The sequence below is a fragment of the Drosophila ananassae genome, chromosome 2L (assembly GCF_017639315.1).
Source record: "Drosophila ananassae strain 14024-0371.13 chromosome 2L, ASM1763931v2, whole genome shotgun sequence".
Classification (NCBI taxonomy): domain Eukaryota; kingdom Metazoa; phylum Arthropoda; class Insecta; order Diptera; family Drosophilidae; genus Drosophila; species Drosophila ananassae.
The window spans coordinates 26,204,533-26,223,643 of NC_057927.1; the positions used below are offsets into that span (position 1 = coordinate 26,204,533).

The following is a 19,111-nucleotide window of genomic DNA, read 5'->3' on the forward strand; positions in this document are numbered from 1 at the left end:
AACAGAAAAAAAGAACAGAAAAAAGGAAGCAATTGAGCTTGCGTACAAGCATAAAAAACATTGTTTTAAAAATACTCGACGAGTATTTCGAGTTCCTTGGCCATTTCAGCATTTGGCCATTCGACTGACCGGCTATTTCGGCACTTTGCTATTTTCAAAAATATATCAGGCCGCAGACTTTGTGACATGCCAACATGACGATTCGGGTGTTCAAAGTGTCACCCGCTGATATGCGAAAAACTTGACTCAAGTTGACTGCCAAATTATTCACGAAAATCTCTTAGCACAAAACACACACTTTTCGAAACAACATTTTTTCGGCTCTTGGTTTAAGGTGTGATGATTTGTTAGTTTGTAATTTAGTGGCGAATTAATTGCGAGTGTCTTTCACTTAATCTCAGGCAGGTGACTGCAATTCCCTCGATTATTTTTGGTCGCTCTTCTGTTGGGACGCCTCTTAATTGCGCTTAAAATATGTTGCCAACGATATTTTCGTCTATTAGAATAAAAACATATATCAAAAAATAAGCAAAGGTGAACATTGGCGAGAAATATAATGACTAAAGGATGCCTGGTATTCGAAATTAATTTAATTTTCTTAATTTGATAAATATGACATATCAAATGGCCAATAATGATACATTTTATGTGATACTTTTTTCAGATTTTATGTTTTTATACTCTTTTACCATTTAACCCCATAAGTTATATATTCCGTAGGGATACCCCTTACTATATGCGATACTTGACGAAGGACAGGGGGCTGGACTGGGTTGAGCTGTCAGCGCATTTGCCAAAAAGTTGCGACGAGAATGCAACGCTCTCATCGGTCTTCCCCTCGTAGCCCCACCTCAGCCACGAAAGGCAACCACTTTAGAGACCTGGCAACCCCTCCATCCAAAACAAAACCCACCCACTGGTTAGCACCGGAAAGTATTTCTTTCTAGTCTGCGGCGGTCGTGTGACTCGCTTTTGTCTCTCAACGATTTTTGTGATGCGGGGGCGTTTAAGTAAAATCGTCTCAGCTCTTTGCCAAATCGAAAATCCCAAATACTATATGGCTATCGATGCGCATTTCGGGCAACTGCGAGTGCATTGGCATTGCTCATGCATTGCAATGATTTCAAAGTGAAAATTGCCGATTGTTATCCTTCCCCCATCACAGCGTGTACATGCATACATGTGTATTATGGAACTGCCAAAGCGATATAGCATTTCATTCGCCATACATATCAATTGACCATCGCGACAAACAACATTGACAAGACAAACATGCTCGGTTAAAGGCTGTTAGTGTGAAAGTGTGAGAGCACACACACAGATTGTTGGTAAAATATTGCCACGCTTCGCATAAAAGTTGCATGAAATTGGTTCCATCAGCGGAAATTTCTAAGTATCCAACAGATGCGAAACTACTCTATAAAATTAATATAAAATATTTTACTTTTAAAGAGACTAAGTGGAATAACACCTCATGTATTTTATTATGCCAGTAGAAAAATAGAAGTAAGAAAATAGTACTGTAGTACTTATACGTTATAAGTGCTAACATTTGTTTATATTATATTTAAAATTCCTTAAAGAATTAATTATCCAAATTTTTATTTTTTGAATTCACTCATATACCCGACTGATTATAGTACGCATATATTTTTGCACGAGGCGCGCACAAAGTCAAGACTATAATTATAGCGACACCCACCTATGGGCGCCCAATTTCTGGCAATCACACACAGATACACAATACACACACCAACCTGAACTCGAACACACGGACACTCAATATCACGGACAAGCGGACAACGATGCGTCTCACGGTCAAGTTGAAAAGCATTGAGAGCGGATGTGGATGTGGATGTTATGGGGAACGGGATATAGTATGGGGGAATCGGAGGAGGCCTATCGCAGATGTGTACAAATTTTTATGAAGGTCATTATAACGCAAAACGGCGATCACAGAAGGGCGACCATAAAATAAAAAGAATATAACCAGAAGATACAACAAGAGAGCCGAAAACATTGAAAAGTGCGTGTGTCACATTAACCCAATAAAATAAATAAATAGACCGAACTGAGACGCGAACCCTATGAGCGATACGGGGTTTATTTATATTTTCATTTCTAATGGAGAATGGGAGTCAAGGGCGAAGAAGCCTCCGAGATTCAAGATTCGAGATCCAAGATCCAAGTACCGAGAGAGCCGCCGATCGCCGACGATCTTTCTTCGGACTTTCGATTTGGGTCTTGAATGCCAAACGCTACGGATCGGAACGGATCGTTTGGCGAACGAATTCTGCTCAGTTTCGAGGAAAATCGCGAGGCGCCAACTTGGGAAATGCTTTGTCTCGTGTCCCAAGAAAATCATCATTATCGACACTGAAACCCCAAAAGCCCGCAAGGATTAAAGTGTATTTAGCGTTAAAAAAAAATAATAAAAATAAAATAAGGAATAATTATAACAAGAGATTGTGACCAAAGTGATCTATGTGTGTCCGTTGCGACGATTTCTTGTGATTCTATTTCTATAACCATTGCTATTTCGGTTCGCGTTTGTTTTGTGGGTAATTAGCACAAAGTGTCGAGCAATTTTCCGTCTCAATTGAAGTGCTGCCCTTTGCCAAAATATTCGCCAAACAATGTGTTGACTTAACGAAAAGTTAATACATCTTTGAATAATTGCACCAAATTGAAATATTAATTGTTCAACATTTATTTTGTGCGCCTGCTGCGTGCCTGTTTGACAAAAATATAATTAGAGAAAAAGGAAAATAATAAATAAAAGTTTCTCTATCTCTCTATTGGCATTGCCTGGCTAAAAATACAAAAAAGTCCACATCTCTACAATCTAACAACAAATTTTATTTATTGCCTAAATATATTCGTATATTTTCATGTGTCCCGCAGTGGCCGATCGTGTGTGTGTGTTTGAATATCTGTGTGTTGCTGTCCCGTCCATAAAGATGCTAGGCAAAATCATATAATTTCTAAAATCTTGTGCTAGTAACACTTTCAGCACCAGCAAAAAATCAACCCATAAAAATATATATATCAAGTCTAAGGAATCGAAAAAAAATCAACAAAAACTTAACAGCATCAACAGGCAGTGTGAGAGCATATTAAATTAATTTAAAACAAAAAGCCAGCAGAAACAAAACAAACCTCGAATAAATAATCCAAAAACATGTCCACATCAACGCGAAGTTCGGTGACGAGAAAGTCGTCGCTTTCCAAAAGTGGCAGCTCCGACAAATCCACAAAATCCTCAACGGGTTCATCCAAAACCTCGTCATCCCCCACTAGTGGAAACAAACAGAAAATGCAGTACACAAAAACTAAGGAACGTATGGTTGATGGTAAGTTATTTTAGAATCCAAAACATAGGTTCTAGAATTATAGAAATTATAGAATATTAAAATCCGAGTCCCTCTTCGAATTATATCTATTATGACATGCGATCATGCTTCAATGGAATTCTGAGGCACTGACTGCAATCTTTAATGTCAAAATAAAGATTTGAATATATATTTTCTTTGAACTTTTCAATGGCCATAAGAAAGTAATGAGAAATCAAAAAAGCTATCATCTATTCAGTTATGGCTGCCCTAAATTTTGTAGTATTAAAAGCCCATTTAATTGAAACTGTTTCCGGAATGTCTTAAATTCGCAATTATTATTTCACTTATTTTTGAGTTTATGAGGTTAATAAATATAATAATTATCTTGGAGCACCCATAACAAACAACTGCAATATATTGACATTTTATTGGGCCATAGCATTAAAATTTCAACATTCACCAAAATTATGACAATTAAAAATGGCGCTCGCGGCTGTGTGTGTGCTTTTGTTTATTTTTGTGTGTGCCAATCAATTTTCGACTTTTATATTCACTCAGTCAAATTTTGTAATTAGCATACGATGCTCATGTGGCTGCATCTGGTGGATTTTCGGTTCTCTCTTTATTGGCGGGCCAAGAAAAGCGGCCAAAAACCAAATATTGGCGCTAAGATGCAACAGCTCGTTAACCCACATCGCCTGTCTCAGTTCGAGATGTTTATTATAAAACTATCAATGCCCCACGTCTCATTCACCCTCTCTCCGTAGACGTACCCCTGCCGCCCGCCCACAAACTGACCATGTCGGAGGTGTACGACGATCCGACGACGGGAAAACCAAATTTTGATATCCTGCGTCAGCACTTCCTCCTGGAGGGAAGGGTCGAGGAGGCTGTGGCCCTGAGAATCATCACCGAAGGTGCGGCCCTCCTGCGCGAGGAGAAGAACATGATCGATGTGGAGGCCCCCATCACCGTGTGTGGCGATATCCATGGCCAGTTCTTTGACCTGGTCAAGCTGTTCGAGGTGGGAGGTCCCCCAGCCACCACCAGGTACCTCTTTCTGGGCGACTACGTGGACAGGGGGTATTTCAGCATAGAGGTAAGAATCCTTGTTGAATCAAATAATAAAGCCAGATGTACTTACAAAATATTATATTGTTCTAGTGTGTTCTATATCTGTGGTCCCTGAAAATAACCTACCCCACCACACTCTCCCTGCTCAGAGGAAATCATGAGTGCAGGCATCTTACGGAGTACTTTACCTTCAAACAGGAATGTAAGTGTCATTTAATAGAAGTATAATTTTAAAAAAATTCATCAAAAACACTTTATCGTTTCTCCATAAATTTCAAATTAAACTTTATTACAATCTATTTGGTTTACAAGAGAGACAATTCATAAAAATGATTTAGCAAGCTCTTGATCGAAAAATTGCAAAATATTAAAAGCGTACCGCATCTTTGGTTTTATTGGTGTTGTCAGAAGCATTTAATGGGTTTTTAAAAGCGACATTGCGCTGTAAATCTTTCGGATGGGTCTCCCTTCATTCATTAATTCCATCGTTATTTCGTTGAAGGCATCATCAAATATTCGGAAAGTATTTACGACGCCTGCATGGAGGCGTTCGACTGCCTGCCCCTCGCCGCCCTGCTCAACCAGCAGTTCCTCTGCATCCATGGCGGTCTGTCGCCCGAGATTTTCACACTCGATGACATCAAGACGGTAATAAATTCGCACCCAGAGAACAGTCTGCTGAAATGTTTACGTTTTGTAATAATATTGCATTCGCATTGCGGCAACCAGCTGAATCGTTTCAGGGAACCGCCCGCATATGGACCCATGTGCGATCTCCTCTGGTCCGATCCCTTGGAGGATTTTGGCAATGAGAAGACCAACGAGTTCTTCTCCCACAACTCTGTCCGTGGCTGTTCCTACTTCTTCAGCTACTCGGCCTGCTGTGAGTTCCTCCAGAAGAACAACCTGCTCTCGATAGTCAGAGCCCACGAGGCCCAGGATGCGGGGTAAGTATATTTCTAATAATATTTTAATTAATCGAATTTTTAAGATAACCGATTTCGAATTTAATCAAAATTAGTTTAAAGTTATAACAAAAAATGTTTAATTTAAAACTAAATAACGAACATAAACTTGTTAATTTTAAAATATTTTTTCTTAAATTTGTTCTATTCTTACAATGTTTTAAGAAAAAAATATTTATTTCAATATTAAAGGAAAAAATCTTGAAAATATCTTAATTTAAAATAAATATTCTAAAAAACATACACTCTTTATTATACATTTATCCTGTCATATATATCCTTTTTCAGTTATCGCATGTACCGGAAGAACCAGGTTACCGGCTTCCCCTCCCTGATCACCATCTTCTCCGCCCCCAACTACTTGGATGTTTACAACAACAAGGTATGATCTCTCTCCCTGTCCCGATCGCACACTCTTAGACACTGTGATAGCCTATCTCTGTCTAGATTGTTTATTTATTTTGCTGTTGTTGTTCTTTCCTTTGCTATTTTTAAACAACGAAAACTTTTTTGGCTGCATTGCGAGAGGGTGTGAGTTTAATTCGCACTGCGATTGCCCCAACCCCCTTTCCAATTTTCCATTTCCCCTTTCTCTCTATCTCTCTGTCTCTTTACACCATTTCTCGGGCGTTCTCTGTGTGTCCACTCGCGCTCTTCTATGTCAACCCCTCGAACCCATTTGACAAAAGGCAGCTGTGCTCAAGTACGAGAACAACGTGATGAACATCCGCCAGTTCAACTGCTCCCCGCATCCGTATTGGCTGCCCAACTTCATGGATGTCTTCACATGGTCGCTGCCCTTTGTGGGCGAAAAGGTGAGTGAGAGGCATAATTGGATTAGTAAGAAAGAAAATTTTAAGCCAGGATTTAAAAAAGATTTAAAGTATTTTTAATATTATATTTGGTATATTGGTTACAAATATTTGGTTTTGAAAATCCGGTTGAGTTTTGTATGCAACCGTTTTTATTAAAAAATTTTTAAATTATTTTTTAGTAACTTAGAGTGACAAAAACATATTTAAATTTAATAAAGTTTAACTAGTCTAACTTTAAACTAAAAAAAACTATTTTCTTTTAATGATGACAACAGGGCGTATGAGTTATTTTTATTTTATCCTACATTTTATGATATCTTCATGGGATAAATTAAAAAAAAACTTGTTAATCATAAATAATAGTTGTAATAATAATAATAATAATATAATTTTAAATAATATGTTTATTTTTGTATTTTTATATTATTTTAAATACGTAAATTGTTCTGTAATTATGGAAACAATTTTGTGAAATTATTATTAATTCAGGTTACCGAGATGCTAGTGAATATCTTAAATATTTGCTCGGACGATGAACTTGTGGCTGGACCCGATGATGAACTGGAGGAAGGTAAGTTTGGGGCTTCGGAGAGCAGATGTTGTTTTAGTAGATCGTGTCTAAATGTCGTAGTGCTTTGGTTGTTGTGGGCAAGTAAGGAGACACTTGAATTACAAACTAATCTTCTATTAAAAATATTTTCCGAAAAATACAACAACTGCAATCTACTACTACCACCCATAATAATATATGTACCAACACGAACCAACTTTTCACTATTTCCAAAAAATATGTATATCTATATATACAAATAAAACCACCTCCACCACTCCAACAACAAAACCAAAACAACCCAAAAATGAAACGAAATAAAGAGCTCCGCAAGAAAATTGTACTCGTGCCGGCGAACGTGAATAATAACAATAACAATAATACGCCCAGTAAGCCAGGTAAGCCACGAGTTAGGCGCAGGCCAAAAGCAAGTTCAAATTCAAAGCCAACGCCACTGCCAACGCCACTGCCAAAAATGCCTGAGCCAACTTCGCTGCCACAGCCGCTGAATGATAGACAAGCTTAATTAGAGCTTAGCCCAGCTTCGATCGGCTTTATAGCAATATTTCCAGCTGATTTCCATTTTCCAAACATTCCCCCACGAGATCCAAAGAGCCTCTATCTAATCGAGCCCTCAATTCGCAGCTTCCATGTCGGCGCTGCGCAAAGAGATTATACGGAATAAGATTCGGGCCATTGGCAAGATGTCGCGCGTTTTCTCAATTCTCAGGTGCATATCTCCTCTGTTTTTCAAATCTTTGATACATTTAATTTACAAAATATTAAATCCCGCAGGGAGGAGTCAGAAAGCGTGCTCCAGCTGAAGGGTCTTACGCCCACAGGCGCCTTGCCGGTGGGCGCTTTGTCCGGCGGAAGGGACTCTCTCAAAGAAGGTGAGTGGGAATTTCTAACTACCACATTAGCGTATGTCACAAACGTAACGATTTTTTAATTATACGTTATTATTTATTCTTTCGATTTTCTTTTTTTCCATACCTCAGTTATTAAATTTTAATTTCAAGTTAATAAATTCAAATTTAAATTTTAGCTTTTAAGAAATAGTACAAAAAATTTTAACAACCACTCGATCTATATCATAAGCAATCCAATGAGTTTCCACAAGGTAATCGCCCTCTGGAACTGGCAGAACTTTAGTGACTTGGTCATTCATAAAATTGGCGTCAAGCTTCTCTAATATGATATCATGCTGTTGGACATAAAAGATTTGATTATATTTAGGAAAAATTTAATTCTCCCACTTACGTCAAAAGGACACGTATGATTCATATTTGAATGGGTTCTGAAAAAACCATACATGTAATCCACGACTGGAGCAGCTTTGGCGCCATTCAAAAACCTGCAGGCATCCACTGTTACATTAAACATAAATGGTCTATAGCCATTAAAGCGTTTGTAAACTGTTGTCGTGACCTACAAAAATACGTCAGAGCTAAGCCATACATTATATAATATTTACATGCTCATACTTTGATCTTTGTGAGAGGCGTTTTAAATAAATTCACTTTTAATGATATGAATTTATAGCTCCGATTCACAGACTTCAGATAGCAATACTCAAAATCGCAGAAATTTTTCTCTAACGAAGTGCACTTGACATTGGTGAACTCAAATTTGCAGGAAGTCTAAAAAAAAATTCGTCAAAAAATTATCATTCACGTATTGGGTTTTTTTTTTTCTGACAACCTTTAGAACCAAAAGAAAGAGCCAAATCGAAGATAATTTGAACCACATCCTGAATTTCGAATGACAAAACCAAAACTTACTATGCCAACTGATTCTAAAATCTATTAGAAGTCAATTTTTTGTAATTGTTTATAGAGCTATGGTGTAATTAAAAAATATCAGAGTTTTTTTATGTTAATTACTAGTCTATATTTGAAAATCAAAAATTAGAAAACTGTTCGTATATCCTTGCTGCATTATTGATAAAAAATACAGTGTAATTATTTATTTAATATAATTTTAATTTCAAAATAATACCCACCCCGTTGTTATTCATGATTTCTATATATGTATATTTCTATTCTCCCAATTAAAATTATATTTCTATTTTTTTTCCATCATTATTGTATCATTTTTCATGTACCATAAACCATTAAAAACGCCCGATCTATTTCACAAGCCATCCAATGAAATTAAAGAAGGTACTCGCCCTCTGTACCCTATTAGTATCTTAGTACTTTATAATGTTTGTATCAAGCTTTTCTATCAAAAGATCATGCTGCATTCAATACATTTTTTCTTGGGACTGTTTAAGAATATACTAATTATCGTTTTAACATAAAATGACCAGATGCATGCTTGTTTCTAGCAATGCAACCAGAATTAAGTTTTGAGGTTCAATTCACTTTCAATATGATTTTTGAAAATTTAAAAGTATCCTTTTTCAAATTCAAAATCGAGAAATAATCAGAAAATAATTTATTTCTATATAACATTAAAAGTAATTGTGCAATTTTCTGAAATTTCACAAAAAATTATCTCTCAAGTATTAGGTTTTTTTCTGACAACCTTTAGAAGCAAAAAAAAGAACCAAATCGGAGCAAATTTGACCTCCATACCGAATTTCTAATGACAAAACCAAAACTAACAATTCCAATTGATTCAAAAATGTATTAGAATCAATATCGTGAAATTGTTTAAAAAGATATGGTACAATAAAAATGTATCAGAGTTTTTTTTTTATTATTAATTACTCATAAGTATTGAAAATAAAAAATAAGAATCCAGTTCATTTTTAAATGAAAAAATACACATCAGCATTATTAGTAAAAAATACAGGGTAATTATTTATTTTATTTTATTTTATTTTAATTTCAAAATAATACAAACACCATTTCCATTTCTATTTCTATTCATTACTTCCAATTAAAAAGAAATTTATAGTTTTTTCCATCATTGTTGAATAATTTTCCATGATATAGTACCATAAACCATTACAAACGTCTGATCTATTTCACAAGTCATCCAATAAAATTAAAGGAAGTAGTCACCCTCTGTAATGAGGGAAATTCATAGTGTTGTTATCCACATTTTTTATCATAAGATCATGCGTTCATTAAATTTGTCTTAGAAATAGTTTAATTTACTACTTATCGAACTAACAACAAAGGACCAGGTGTGACTCGTATTGGTATAATTCTTAAAACATTGTAGTTACATTGAATATAATGCGCCTATAGCCATTATATCTTAGTTCTGCGTCACCTATCTATAATAAACTCAAATTTACATTAAACTTTCAAAAAAACTAATAAATCTAACCAATGAGAATGTTTTGGGCAAAAAATCAAACCACAGCCAGTTTTACCCTCATCCTTGTTTTTTGGCAACGTAACCAGAATTAAGTTTCCAATTTCGATTCTCTTACAAAGTGAATTTTGATAATTTAATTTTACCGGAAATTTATCCGGGCTTCAAACCCTTTTTTTTTCAAAACGGAATTCGGATTGCAAGGCTACTTTTTCAAATTCAAAATCGAGGAATGAACAGAAAATAATTTATTTTTATTTAACATTGAGTGTAATAGGTAAACACATAATGCGCACTATAAATTTCAATATCTAAGTTAATTTCTTTTATTTCAAGTAAGGGTATATTTAGAGTTGAGAAAAGGCAAAATGTATATTCAATTCACTTAAACAAGAGCTTTTGTGTTGTAACATATTAAATAGATAGAAACAGATGAATCCTGCCTGATAATAGAAGAACTTACAGCTGACTAGGAAACAGAACAATAAACTTTTACAATCGCTCGATCTATATCGTAGGCTATCCAATGAGTTTCCACGAGATAATCGCCCTCCGGAACAGGCAGAACTTTGGTGACTTGGAGATTAGCGGCATTTATATCTAGCTTGTCTACTATAATATCATGCTGCGATATAAATATTTTAAAATTTTGATAAATAAATATCTTTTCATTTACTTACGTCATAGGGGCAGGTGTGATTGATATTTGAAAAATTTCTAAAAAATCCAAACAAGTAATTCATTGCTGCATTGGAACTAGGATTCTTCAAAAAATCTACTGTAATATTATACATAAAAGGTCTATAGCCATTAAAACGTTTGTACAATGCAGCATTTATCTGAAATGATAAATTTAAAATTCAAATTATTTTTTTTAACATGCACCGATACCTACTTTGATCTTTGTAATAGGCGTTTTGAACAAGTTTACTTTTAGGGAGAGGTATTTATAGCTTCGATTCACAGATTTCAAATAACAATATTCAACGCCAGCGAATTTTTCATCCAAAGATGTACACTTAATATTTGTGAACTCAAATTTGCAGGAAACCTAAAATATGAACATTAAATGTTTTTTATATATTTTACGATTTTCCAACTATCTACCTTTGATACCGCAAATAAAAGCCATAGCAGAACCATTTTTACCCACATCCTATTAATTCAACGATACAATAGGATCTGACTGTGTCATCTGTTATTGATTTTACTTTTTTAAATTTATATTGCAAAACAATTATAAACCTATTCTTTATAGTTATGCATACAATTGTTTTTGTCTGATGATTTTTAAACATGAAATGACGGCTCACTCGAGTTTTCCGACTATTTGATACCCGGTACTCATATGTTGCACCAAAATTTTACCTTTCAAATTATACATTTTTAAATAACACAGGCCGACGATTTCCAACTTTTTCCCCCGAAATCTCAGATTTTCTACATTAATTTTTGATCTATGATTTTTCCCCAAACATTTTTCTATGGAAAATTTTTATTTTTTTATTGAAATCAGTAGATTATAACATGTTTTACTTTTGGATTTAAGGGAAAACTCGAAATAATTTTATTAAATTTATTGTAGGTGGTTGAACAATATTTTCGTCAATTCAATTTTAGTTTTTAATCTCATATTTTCAAAAAGTCAAAAGACTTCAATAGATACGTTTAAACATAGAAACAGTTTTAGATAGCCATAAAAAAATCATAGAAGACCAAAAATTAATGTAGAAAATCAGAGATTTCAACTTTGGATGAGTATTCCAAAGATATGGTAACTACTAGATACAGATTTTTTATTTTAGTTGGTACACATACATTTCAAAAAGTATATGTACTAGAAAAAATGATGGTCATCGCCATTACAAGGTTTACATAATTCAATATATGGTAAAATTTGAACAATTTCTTCTCTTAGGTGTACCGCGGAAACTGTGGGTGATAGAACCTATGTTTGTTCTGGGCTTTGGTTTAGGGGAGCCTGAAGGTTATGGAGCAGGTGAAATTATTCGTGTAGATTTTTTGCTGTTGGCCTGTGTAATTAATACTTTGCATACTTTTGTATGTTTTTAGATTAACAACCGAAACACAATAGGAAATCCTTTTTAAACAGGGAAAAGAACAAGACAGAGTCAGTTTTACCCTCATCCTTGTTTTCCAGCAATTTTAGAGAATGCTCTTTTCAGTTATTTGGGAAATGTGAAATTATTTTGTCAACAATACAATAAAACAATATTAACCACCGCGAAGAGTTTCTAAAAATTAGGCGTCTTCAGGAAATGTTAGACCGAATGTAATGTGCTGGTATATGCGCTATCAATTTTTTCCACGAAAGTCGTACTAATTTAAAATAATTAAAACATTTTTGAAATTAAAAATTGAATTGAAATTGAATTTTGAAAACGGTGAATTCAAACTTTCAATAAGAAAATCACTTTTCAACATACTAAAGAAAACTCAACAACAAAGGGAACAAAGTAAGCTTTTTGATCATCTTTTATTTTTGACGATACCGAGCTTACTGGTAAAATTTTATCAAATGCAGTTAGACTTTTTTGCCTTATATACTGGTTTTACTGATGACTTAGTGTTATTAGCAATTCAAGCAATAAGTATTTCGAGCTATTATTATACCATTATAAAAAGTCTGTTATGATTGAGAATAGATTAAAAACATATGTATATATGGACAGGTGAAAATCTAATACTTATTTAATTCATAAAATATGAATGCTAATATACATGTCAATTTTGTATGCATGATTATTGTGGAAAAATTTTTTTTGCCACGAGTTACGCGTTGTTGCAACGTGGATGTCATTAGTCGTTGTTTCGTAGATTTATCTGCAGAATATAGGATACACATTCTGTTTAATATTCTAGTTGAGCCCTGCCAGACACACTCTGACCAATTGCTGGAAAAAGTTTGCAGTTTTCGGGTACAGAAGGTGACAGAAGGCAGGTATTCTATGAGAGACTGCCATATTTTCCGATTTTGGTTTACCATTTGCCACCTCCAATCAAAAAGTAATTTATATTTTTTCTTTTCTATAAATCGTTATGATATAGTAGCATAAGATTTTACAAGAGCCGTATCTATATCATAACAGTTCCAATGAGTTTCCAGAAGGTAGTCGACCTCTGGAATTGGTAGCACCTTTGTAAGTTTATATTTCATAAAGTAGGTGTCAAGCATTTCTATTAAAAAATAAGAAGAATACTTATGAGATATATAATATTTTCTTTTTTTTGTTTAAAATCTATATTTTTTCTACTTACATCAATGGAACAGGAATGATTTATTTACGGAATAGTCTGTAATAAAACTATCTGACAAATTACCCACTCAAAAGTCAACAGAAATTCATAGTCACATTGTTCATGAAGGGCCTGTAAAAATTAAACCTTTTCAAGCTGTCCCAGTGACCTGTGACAATATTGCAAATGTAAAACGAATTCGAATAAAATGTTTAAGTACTCACTTTAATCTTGATGTTTTCAAAAATTTGACTTTTATCCGATTCCGATTCACTGGCTTCAAATAACAAGCGAAGCTATCGAATGTTTGACCCAAAGATGTGCACTTTATATTAGTAAATTAAAGTTTTCATGATATTTAAAAGAAATATTTTGAAACTCATCTGATTCACATTAACAATATTATTAACAATCTTTCATACCCATATTTGATTTTTAATCTATTCATATTTTTTTCAATAAAATTAAAAAATTTATTATATATAATTCGAATAAATATATATTAATATTATATATGATTAAAATTAAATATAATAGTATACTGATTGGTAAAGTTACCTTTTATATTACTAAAATTTTAAAACTTACCAAGGCTTATCTGCTCCACTTAAGTAAAACCGCATTTCATATTATATTATAATAATGTTATTAATATTATGGACAATATACGTATCTTATTATGATTACGTTGGGTTTTTTTCTTCTTCTGATGTGTAAACGAATAAAGGTGTTTCTAACGAGTCATCACACTAAAGTGTGATCGACTTAAAAATTGAACACTGTATTTATTTATTTTCCTTTTAATTTTAAAATAATATGCCCCCTAAAGCAAAACTTTATATTTTTGTCTGTAATTGTTCAAATTTATAACAATTTTTTATGATATAGTTTCATAAGTTTGTATAGCCACCGGATATATATCATTAATGATCCAATAAGTATCCATAAGGTAATCGCCTTCTGGCAAAGGTAGAACCTTTGTAACATGGTTATTAACAAAGTTGGTATCAAGCTTTTCTACTATGACATCATGCTGAAAAATATTTATTAAATATAATTTCGAAATAAGTATTTTTGAATCCAATATTTCATCTCATACTTACATTTAATGGACACGAATGATTCATATTGGTATTGTTCTTAATAAAACCATACGCATAATTAGCAAAAGGATTTTGATTAGCTCCACCCAAAACTCGGCAGAAATCCATTGTGACGTTAAACATGAAGGGCCTGTAACCATTATACCTTTTAAAAGTTACTACAGTGACCTGAGAGAATACGAAATTAACCAACATTTTATTAATAAGTTCATGCACTCACTTTAATCTTGGTAATGGGCTTTTTAAAAAATTTCACTTTTACGGAGAGGTATTTATAGCTCCGACTCACAGACTTTAAATAACAATATTCGATGCTTGCAAATTTTTCATCGGAAGATGTGCACTTAACATTGGTAAACTCAAATTTGCAAGAAATCTACAATAAATGATTAAATTCATCTGATCCACTTAAGAAATTTTACCAAATACCTTTAGAACCAAGAACGCCATCCAGAACAACACCAGGCTCACCCTCATGTTTAAATAAATGAGTCTATTCCAACTTTGTTTGGTTTTATCTCTAAATTTGTGTTTGCTCATATGCATAATTACCATTTATATGTAAATAATTGCCATTTATAGACCTTTTAGGTAAAATAAAATTGGTACACTGATATAATTTTAATACAGATTTGATTGGAACATTCCATTGCAACAATTTATTTTCAAATCATTATGAAAATCTATTTTGATAAAACAGAAGATATAAAAAGAAAGGAAATGTAGCTTCCGGTGCAGATGAAGTTGATACACCTTGCACTTGAATGGAGTTGTGTATGGTATGATATTTTTATATCGGATCGGATTATATTTCCCAAATATCTGATATAGTTGAATGGTCCTTTAAGGATGTATTAGTATGAGTTATGAAACGAGAATTTCCGGACTATATGCTACTCGATACTGAACTTTTCCACCCAAACTTTAAACATACTTAAGTATAAATTTGGTTTTGTAGATATAAATTAGGGATAGTTCATTATAACTTTCTTGAAACTTTTCCGAGCTGTAGCTAGCTTTTATTTTTTTCTTTGTTACATAATTATGAGAGTGTTCCATACATTTTGACTACAGCTCGATCGATATCGTAAGCAATCCAATGAGTTTCCAAAAAATAGTCTCCTTCGGGAAATGGTAAAACGTTAGTGAATTGGTGGTTTATGTGAGCTATATTCATTTTATCCACTATAAGGTCGTGCTAATCGCAAAAAGGAAAAACTTTTAGAATTTTAGAAAATCAAGAATCAAAAATTGAACAGTACTCACATCAAATGGGCACGAATGATTCATATTTGAAAATGGCTTGAAGAAGTCAAGAAAGTACTTTGCCGCTAAGTTCGACTTTGTATTTTTCAAGAAATTACAGGCATCTACTGTCATATCGAACATGAAAGGCCTCCATCCGTTAAATCGCTTAAAAAGAGCCGCTCGAACCTAAAATAATATTTATATGAAAATATTCATTTAAAATGTATTTCTCATATACCTTCACTTTTCTTATAGGCTTCTTCAATAAGTTTACTTTAATTGATAAATATTTGTAGGTACGATTTATGGACTTAAGATAGCAGTATTCAAAATCGGCATAAGATTTATTCAGTGTCTCGCAGTTAAGATTGGTGAATTCAAATTTTGAGTACGCCTTGAAATAAATTCGATTATGATTTTCGAGATTAGTTTGTACTATTTACAATATCAATATTTTTAACCTTTTGAATGAAAAAGAGAAAACTGAACACCAAACACAAAACCGAAAACTTGCTGAACATATCGTTTATTTTCGACGACCGGGTTTACTATTTAAATTTCAAAAAATGTAATTTAGGCTTTCTGTGTACGCTTATATATGGGTTTGAATTTCGGTCATTAAAACTTCAAGGTAATATTATTTCAAGCTTTTAAAATGTCATTAGAAAATAGTGCATAGCTTATTTTCTTTCATTTTAATTTTTATTTTTATTTCAATTTAAAGCAATTAATATGCCATTAGGAAAATAAATATTTTAATTCCATGTAAGGTAGTGAGCAGGTTCAAAAGTCCTACACTGATGTCACAAACCATATGCCACAGGTGTCTCAAATAATATTACCTTTTGTGAAAGATATATTTAGCTCCGATTCGCCTTCTTTATATGGGTGAATTTTTAATCGAACTGAAATTTGTAATGTTAAAATGTACAATCGGTTGGGATAAATTTAAATCTTTGGGAGAAATTGAATGCGAATGTAGGCTTTAAGCCTTAGATATGAAAATCGTCAAAAGACGAATCATCGGACATTTCCGCTTTAAAATATTATCATTTTTGTGACGTAATAACATTCAAAACCGTATTACTTGCTCGAAAAGGTATAAGAAGTCAGACACTTCCGTTTTTATAATGGTCGAATTTTTAATCCGATATATATAGTGCCTTTAACTTAAAAGAAATTTAATTGACACACTCTTTGGCAATTTTGAAACCTCAAACTCAATTATTTGAAATACAAATAGCATTAAGAGGCACAAACTTAGATAAGAAAGGACAAGTATTGATGTTGATTAATTGAAACCATTTCCGTCTGTTTCGCAGCTCTGCAAGGACTCACCGCAGCCTCGCACATTCACTCCTTTGCGGAGGCCAAAGGACTGGATGCGGTCAATGAACGGATGCCGCCGCGCCGTCCGCTGCTGATGAGTGCCAGTAGCAGCAGCATCACCACGGTGACCAGGACCTCCAGCAGCAACAGCTCCAATAACACTAACAGCAATAATAACAACACAGAGACAAAGAACAGCAACAACTCTAGCAGTAGCAGTAATGACACCACAACCGTAACCAAGACGAGCAGGACGACTGTTAAGTCGGCCACCACCAGTAATGTCCGGGCAGGATTCACCTCCAAGAAGTTCTCATAGAGCTGCTCCAACTATTGATTATAATTTGTTTGATTTTCTGTTACCCATTTAGTTGTACTCTTTTGTTAGTTAAAATTTTATACCAAAAACCTTCTCCTATGCTAGTCAAAAACAAGTGCCTACAATCTTAGGATTATTTTATAGAAATCCCGCAGAAGGCAAAAAACACACTCATACTCACCTGCAATATTAGCGAAAATTTATACGTGACATAAAAAAAAGTTCAATAAAAGTGGAGAAAAAATGCTCTACAAACTGATGGCTTGTGTGTTTTTATTTTATTTTAAAATTAATAGGTGGCCCAATAACGAACAAACAATACTAATTGGCAGAAAATAGCTTAAAAAATTATTGTTTTCGTGGGGTTGGTTCTAGGCAATGAATTTTAAATAAAACTAAACTTAGAGATGTGAAAAGTTGGAAATATTTATTGAAATAAAATATATTTTACTGAGGGAAATTAAATATTCAGGAATTTTCGATTTAAAAAACTATCGAATCTATCAACTATCCTTGAATAAATTTTGTTTATTACTCAATCGACCTCTTAAGCAGTTTTATAGCTTCAATAGACGAAGTCTCTTTTTTTTTTATTTAATAAACTTAATAATTTAATATTGCAAAAAAATCTGTGTCAAATTCCATCACTGTTTTCCACTAACTAATTCAATACAAAGTGCTGCTGCTCTCTAGTCAAGCGTAGCAGATCAACACGAGTCGATGCAATAACAATTAAACAAATGTAAACACTAGAAATATAAACGAGCCCAAGCTTAAGCGTTACTTGCAGTGGAAGTTTCCTCGTATTTTAAGTATTTTTGAAGTTTTTTTGTAGCGATTTATCTGTATCGTACTGTTGTCTAAAAACGTGCGCACAGAGACAAGATAATCAGGAGGAACAAATAAAGATTTACTACAATCTAAGCCAAAGGGTCGACAATCTATCATCACCGAACTGGATGCTATTCCATAAAACTTGGTAGCCCATAATAGCATATACTGTCAAGATTAATATTGACTTTGTTCTTAACTATCGTTCCAGGGCAAACAATCATGAAAGTCAGCAGCAAATATCTGGGAGGGAGTAACATTTTAAAGACCAGACATTGTGGCATTCAACAGTCCAGAAATCTTCAATATCTGATTTTATCCGATTACCAGAATTTTACGTGATTGTCACAGTCATAAATATAGGTTACTATAGCTATAACTAGTGCACCCAGCACATCCAACAATCTCCGACAAAAGCCCCTATTTCCAGACTGCCGTCAATGCGATGACTAGATTTTTATTGCGATGCTCACAGATCGTCGCTTTTATATTAGACGAGACCCAGCAGGCGCTATAAAAAGATCATATTAAGTGAGATTTAAACGGCATTGAGAGGTCGCAGAGGAGACACTGTTAGACAACTAGGAAAATAAACTCTTTTTAAATTTTTGCCCAATGACAGCCCAATAGTAAATAACACGCATACGCAACGTTGTCCCACTGACTTTATCAATTTCGGAGAAGGCAAACAACGGCACCGCCAGTTCAACTGCAGACATACGGATCAAGATAAACCACTCCCCGGAATCACCCGAGAAACAGCCGACCACAGCAGCCGCTTCACGTGCAAATTCCGCCGTAAATCAGCGCATCGACACGAGTTTGTCCGGGGAGACTCCGGCAATGATACAGGCCCAAGCCAAGGGTCCCCTAAAGGCTTTTCACGTTTTTATGGATTTATCTCGCCAGAGCCGTAATTTTAATTGAGACAAACGTTTTGCAAGTGCCAGCAATGATTTTAATTAGTCTGGAAAAGTTTAAAGGCACAAAAATTACCTGTAGAATTATTAT

General features: G+C 33.9%; 4 protein-coding genes across 10 annotated transcripts; 1 reads left to right on the forward strand and 3 right to left on the reverse strand.

Annotated features, from left to right (window-relative positions):
• Nucleotides 1–2,201: 2,201 nt before the first annotated feature.
• On the forward strand, nt 2,202–17,528 carry LOC6505583 (serine/threonine-protein phosphatase 2B catalytic subunit 1). 7 transcript variants are annotated; one of them, XM_014905229.3, is made up of 13 exons: nt 2,204–2,561; nt 2,905–3,353; nt 4,103–4,434; nt 4,500–4,611; nt 4,912–5,057; nt 5,139–5,356; nt 5,663–5,756; nt 6,064–6,189; nt 6,679–6,760; nt 7,063–7,137; nt 7,385–7,469; nt 7,535–7,632; nt 16,944–17,528. In XM_014905229.3, exons 2-13 carry the CDS (start codon nt 3,182–3,184, stop codon nt 17,267–17,269), a joined length of 1,866 nt encoding a protein of 621 aa, XP_014760715.1. In that variant the 5' UTR covers nt 2,204–2,561; nt 2,905–3,181; the 3' UTR covers nt 17,270–17,528. The 7 variants fall into 7 exon arrangements, 6 of the variants coding, with proteins under 6 accessions (XP_014760715.1, XP_032305471.1, XP_032305470.1 ...); XM_032449580.2 differs by having other exon boundaries at nt 3,002–3,353; XM_032449579.2 differs by having other exon boundaries at nt 2,204–2,408.
• LOC26515148 lies at nt 7,703–8,759 on the reverse strand. Its single transcript, XM_014905452.2, has 4 exons — nt 8,745–8,759; nt 8,243–8,382; nt 8,003–8,150; nt 7,703–7,946 (listed from the first exon to the last, which is right to left on the reverse strand). The coding sequence occupies exons 1-4, from the start codon at nt 8,757–8,759 to the stop codon at nt 7,791–7,793; spliced, it is 459 nt and encodes a 152-aa protein (XP_014760938.1). The 3' UTR covers nt 7,703–7,790.
• Nucleotides 8,709–11,155, reverse strand: LOC6505938. The gene is made up of 4 exons (XM_014905367.3): nt 11,120–11,155; nt 10,908–11,063; nt 10,693–10,851; nt 8,709–10,637 (listed from the first exon to the last, which is right to left on the reverse strand). Exons 1-4 carry the CDS (start codon nt 11,153–11,155, stop codon nt 10,482–10,484), a joined length of 507 nt encoding a protein of 168 aa, XP_014760853.1. The 3' UTR covers nt 8,709–10,481.
• LOC26515012 lies at nt 14,621–16,060 on the reverse strand (the record flags this gene model as incomplete). The annotated part of the gene is made up of 3 exons (XM_032449440.2): nt 14,621–15,571; nt 15,640–15,807; nt 15,860–16,060. Coding segments are annotated over 3 exons (525 nt in total), but the record flags the coding sequence as incomplete, so codon positions are not given.
• Nucleotides 17,529–19,111: the final 1,583 nt, after the last annotated feature.

Bases quoted from the DNA above. Each gene is read 5' to 3' on its own strand.
- LOC26515148 (XM_014905452.2), bottom strand. The intron at 8,151-8,242 runs TCTCACAAAGAT...AACAGTTTACAA, and splicing joins GTGAATTTATTTAAAACGCC to ACGCTTTAATGGCTATAGAC. The intron at 7,947-8,002 runs GTAAGTGGGAGA...TATGTCCAACAG, and splicing joins ATCATACGTGTCCTTTTGAC to CATGATATCATATTAGAGAA.
- LOC6505583 (XM_032449578.2), top strand. From the start codon at position 3,182: ATGTCCACATCAACGCGAAGTTCGGTGACGAGAAAGTCGTCGCTTTCC. The intron at 5,757-6,063 runs GTATGATCTCTC...ATTTGACAAAAG, and splicing joins TGGATGTTTACAACAACAAG to GCAGCTGTGCTCAAGTACGA. The intron at 6,190-6,678 runs GTGAGTGAGAGG...TTATTAATTCAG, and splicing joins TGCCCTTTGTGGGCGAAAAG to GTTACCGAGATGCTAGTGAA.
- LOC6505938 (XM_014905367.3), bottom strand. From the start codon at position 11,155: ATGGTTCTGCTATGGCTTTTATTTGCGGTATCAAAG. The intron at 11,064-11,119 runs GTAGATAGTTGG...TTCATATTTTAG, and splicing joins TTTTATTTGCGGTATCAAAG to GTTTCCTGCAAATTTGAGTT. The intron at 10,638-10,692 runs GTAAGTAAATGA...TTTATATCGCAG, and splicing joins ATCACACCTGCCCCTATGAC to CATGATATTATAGTAGACAA.